Below are 4886 nucleotides of genomic sequence, written 5' to 3'. Positions count from 1 at the left end.
CCACTTCCCATTTGTTTCTGTCTCCAGAACAGCCTGGTAATGTCTCTTTGTGTAACTGCTCCAGGTCATTGTCTTTATGTGCTTCATCACCTGGCTATCTGATCTGCGTACACCGTGCCAGCTTTGCTTCCAGCAAAGCCCACCCGCCCTGACGCCACCGCTCCTCACCTCCAGCTTTATTCTCCGACCTGCTGTCAGCCTGAGCCTTGAAGTTTGGTATCTTACTCAAGCAGCCAGGCAGGTCTCAGCCAGCTCACTCCACCCTAGATACTTCACATTCCCTGAGCTCCCACCCCTGCTCCTGCCACTGATACTCAGAATGAAACTGCMGATTTACAACAGACCTAGTTAACTGTTCAAACATCTTGCATTTGAATCTATATTACTCTGTGTTAACTGTAACAAATGTGTGCATGAGGATTAAAAAAAACATTTACTGAACCTGGTTTTTAGAATTACAGGCAATTTTTTTTCAATTTTTTACACATGTATTTTCAATACAATAAAACTGGGTTCTGTATAAGTGTGCCATTGCTTTGAAAGATAAAGAGCAAATGACCCAGTGTCCATTTTGGTTTATTTGCTCTGTATAATACTAAGTGACAAGGCTTGAAAGCATCTTCCCACAGGACCAAAGGAATGAATGACAAACAGCTCGGCTCTTAGAGTGATGAGCAAATGGACCTGAGTGGTACAGAAATGAAGAATGACATTAAAAAAAAATCTGAAATGTGAATGTCAGGATGAAGAGTTTTCTCACTTGGTTCTTGTCTGATTTGTCAGATTTAAAGTAATAATAKCCACACAAATGATTCATTAGCTCCATTTATCAGCTCTATTCTGACATCAGTATAGCATTTCCCTGTTTTTACTCTTTCAGTATTTCCCAGTTTGCTTTTATTAAAAAATACTGGTATAATGAAAACCAGTTTTTTTTAGAGAATAAAATACCAATTGCCAATATAAAAAAAAAACAGTCTGAGATTTTACACATGTGGTGAACTACACAGGCGTACTTCACTCCRGAGGTCYGTGTGGACTTGAGGCAGACTCAATRTGGACAGGTRYGCRCAGAGATTAAGTTTTTTCAACCRCGTCCGCGGTGTYGCACAATAAMCAAGWTTYCAKCAAACTGTTTYGGATGYGACACCAAGCAGATAAAAGTTTGAGAATCTGCATCATGCGTGGATGAAATTGAGTCAAATTGTGATGAGCGTTTCACAGAAGATATCAGAAAACAGACATTTTATAATTAATCAACGAAGGAAAATAAGGACTTTGAGAGCAAACTGTGGGAGGAAATAGCTCAGACCCTGGGTAAGGCAAGTTCTGGTTTTAAAGCTAAAATGCAAGCTCTCTCTTCCTCCTCATCCTTGATGCCATGACTAAAAGAGCAAGAAATTAAGGGATTTGTCAGGCGATCAGTAACTAAATGTTTGGACCTTGGACTTGTTAGTCTACCCACTGCTAAGCTGGCACACTACATACTGTACATCACGGCCAAACATTAGAGACTGGGTAAAATCAGATGCAATCATTTCCTAATAGCTGAGCCTAGACCCTCTGTATGAACCAAAAGGAAGAACAAGGGGCTGCTTTTTTTAAAACCAGACTAGTCCACCACAGAAGCAGTAAAAAATAAAATAAAATAAAACTATTCTGAAGACTTGAGAAGCTGAGTTAATGTACAATGTTAACCCAGGGAAAATAGAACAAGATGCTCTGTTAGAAGGAAACAAGCAAACATATCCAGTTCTGAACACATGACACCTACAAAAAAAAAAAATGTTGGTGACCAAATATACTGCTTCATGGAAATGTCTCTTCTAATGGTAACATCTGGTCTAATGTGTCATGTGCAGTGCTCGGGGGTGTACGACTCATGAGGTGGGGACACCAGACTTGCTTCCCAGGACAGGCAAAACTTAAGTCATCAAAAACTGAGGAACTGCAAAAATAGCTGTTTCACAAAAAGACTTGAAAGGCTTCTCACATGACAAGGACCCAAYAAGAGACAATGCACCCACAATAAGACTGGCACAGAACAGAGCTCAAATACACTGAGGACTGATTGGGAGAAATGGAAACACCTGAGGAGACAAGGACAACACAATCACGCTAAACAGAACACACCTGAGACAGACAGAAGGAAAACTCAAACATAATTTCCACAAAGACAAAACCAAAAACCCCACATAATGAATTTCTTGGCTCAGTGGAGGAGAACTGTTTTTGTTGTTTGTTTGGTTTTGGCGCTGTTTATCATTTGGAATTCTTTGTGAAATTTTAGCTACTTTTTTTTAGAAAAAAATGTATTATTATTGTTTTCCCTAAAATTTCTTTCGATTATTGTTCCTTGTGCAATTGTAGTTACATTTTATATATATATATATTACAATTTTGATTAAAAACTATTTCCTTATCTTCCTAAATTTGAATTTTTTTCTCAAACTGCCTTTTGTTTCACCCGTTTCCACTTGCTTTTCTTGTTACAAGTCAAATTGTTTTCCATTAAAATCTATTACGCCCCTTTTCTAATTCTCTTTTTGGATAAAAATAATCTTTTAAATTATTATGATTAAAAAGTTAAATGCATGAAACAAATCAGTTATTTGTGATCGGCCCTTTGTATTACCCAGCTGGATCTTTCGTAACCTTGCATTAAAATGTAAGTAACTTTTTACTCATATGCATTAGAGCCACTTCAGCATTTAGCTGGTGCCAGAATCTCCTGTGATGCCGCATTTGTCTGATGAAAAACACCCCTATACATATGTCATCAGCTTTTTCCCTTTGTGACTGCTTGATGGCTTGGCCAGCATCCCTGCTGCAAACATAAGTCTAAATTAATCATGCAACAGATTCCCTGAGGGTTTAAATGTCCAAACTGGTGACAGCCACAGCCTCTCTGTTGCTCATCTGTCACTTGGTTTCTGCTTTCAACGCTATTGTGATGACAACTCATCCCAGCAGGTTAGCTCATTCAACAAGCATCTGGAAGCGTGACTCAACCAAAATCAAATTTACATCATCTGAAAAATCTAAAATGACTTTAAATGAGGGCAGGTAAATGAGAAAAGACAATAAATGCTTTGAGAAAAAAAACTCCCAGGAAAGAGTTTTAAAGTTCAGCACTAACAAAATGCGTATTTAATCTGCAACTTAATGCAAAAAAACTCATCAGCAACCAACCAGTTGCTATAGCTTTCAAACCTTAATTAGCTTTTTAGAACTATAGCTGCTCACATTCAGCATTGGGCATACAAAAAGCTAATGTACATTTCAATGAAATCTTTAAAATCTTCAGACTTTTTCTAGTAATGGCAGCCATGTGTTCATCTAAGTGGCTCCCTGAAGCGCCATAAAAATAACTAAATGCTTTAAACTTTTCTGTCTCCTCGGATCACGATATAATTAGCTGTTATCAGGAACAGTGGAGGTCAAGCTGAAGTTTAGTCGATTGAAACAAAAGAAACTTTGCGAGAGGTGGCCACAGAATAAAKGGAAATCAAAGCCACTGCTTGACAGCAAATACACTTGAACCCTGAACAGGTGGTGGATTGTTTACCTCTTCATTAATGTTTGTACACATATCATTATTGTGTACGAGGCATCTGAGGGAAAACCTTTCCTGTTACCTTGGGTTTTGAAGGAAAACGCATGCTGTCTCTCATGACAGGAGCACCTGCTGTTGCAGTAATCTCGGTGTGAAGAATTCATAGTTCGATCTCTGCTGTTAAACATTAACGATTAATTTCTAAAAATATTTAAAATGGCAAAGAMAAGACGGATAACCCTATGATATGGTGCTCAAAGCCCAAAGTGCTGTCAAACCCCAAATCAATGCAACTTCATTTATTCCACCATGAAACCACCAGATGGGATTATTCTTGCCATCTGCTGAGTGCCAAATATAAAATTCTTTGTMCTATTTGGATTTTATTGCAGAAGGCTTTGTGAGAGGCAGTGTTTGATTTCATTTAAGTGGAGCAAAACTCTAGTTTACTCCAGATTTGAAGAGCCAGCAAGCAAATTTACATGTGTATTAATACAAATGAAATGAAAAGTCAAGTCTTGTTATTRAGAAGTGTGATGTGAAGAAACTAAAAGGCAAACAGTCTGGACTAAGAACTGACCCTTGAGGTTCACCATATTCCCCGGAGAGAAGACAATCCTGTATTACTTGAAATAGGTGGAACTATTTKCAACACTTACTGAAAGACTGAAGATCCTGAAAATCCCATCTGCTCTCTCAGTTTTTGTCAAGTTTTGTCACAGTCTATGGTATCTAAAGTGGAAAAAAAAATAGATCTGCAGCCACTGACATGTTAATAAACKTTTAAAGGGATGCACCTGTGCTGTGATGTTTTTGTAGTCCTGTTTTTTCCCTTCTCTAAAATGTAGTATTTTCAGCTGCTAAAAGTTGCAAAACTGTTGCTTGCTAATGTCTGCATTATTTACCTCAATATTGTTTTTATTGTGTGTAAATGTACAAAAAAGGATCCTTAGATAAACTACCTAAGTAAGACTTTTTTTATGATTTAAAAAGCACCATTATAAAGTAATAATGAACTTTAATATTTCTTTGCACTTTTCCTTAKTCCAAACAGCCAACAGTCCTGAGGCTGGTAAAGTCAAAATTACTTTTAAAATGTAGTCTGACTTTTGCCACAACCTCCACTTATTCATTTGATTCATTGTTCCTGCAGCCATCTGCAGCCACTAAGCCAGCTTTATTTTTTTTAGGAAATAATATAATATAAAGGGTGTTTAGCAATAAACCAATAAAATGTTATTGCCAACTAGAATATTATGCATAGAACTAAATTTGAGAAAAGAAACAAAGGTAGAAAAACTAATTACAAGGGAAACTAAGAGGATATATA

General features: G+C 37.3%; 2 protein-coding genes across 6 annotated transcripts in view; one reads left to right on the top strand and one right to left on the bottom strand.

The window, feature by feature from the left end:
• Window positions 1-4886, top strand: part of plppr1 (phospholipid phosphatase related 1) — a 126148-nt gene that overhangs the window by 65544 nt on the left and 55718 nt on the right. Inside the window, exon 8 of one of the 4 annotated variants that reach the window (XM_014002534.1) lies at window positions 65-523. The exons of the other annotated variants lie outside the window; for them this stretch is intronic. Coding sequence (XP_013857988.1) covers window positions 65-352 — 288 coding nt within the window. The 3' untranslated portion in view covers window positions 353-523. Of the gene's footprint in view, window positions 1-64; window positions 524-4886 lie in introns of those variants that run through there. 4 annotated transcript variants of the gene reach the window in all.
• The window catches only part of grin3a (glutamate receptor, ionotropic, N-methyl-D-aspartate 3A), an 84585-nt gene that overhangs the window by 26286 nt on the left and 53413 nt on the right, over window positions 1-4886 (bottom strand). The gene's annotated exons all lie outside the window — the stretch shown is intronic.

This window comes from Austrofundulus limnaeus, unplaced genomic scaffold, assembly GCF_001266775.1.
Source record: "Austrofundulus limnaeus strain Quisiro unplaced genomic scaffold, Austrofundulus_limnaeus-1.0 Scaffold13, whole genome shotgun sequence".
NCBI lineage: Eukaryota > Metazoa > Chordata > Actinopteri > Cyprinodontiformes > Rivulidae > Austrofundulus > Austrofundulus limnaeus.
Note: the sequence above shows the minus strand (reverse complement) of the source record. Positions and strands in the feature narration are given on the sequence as shown.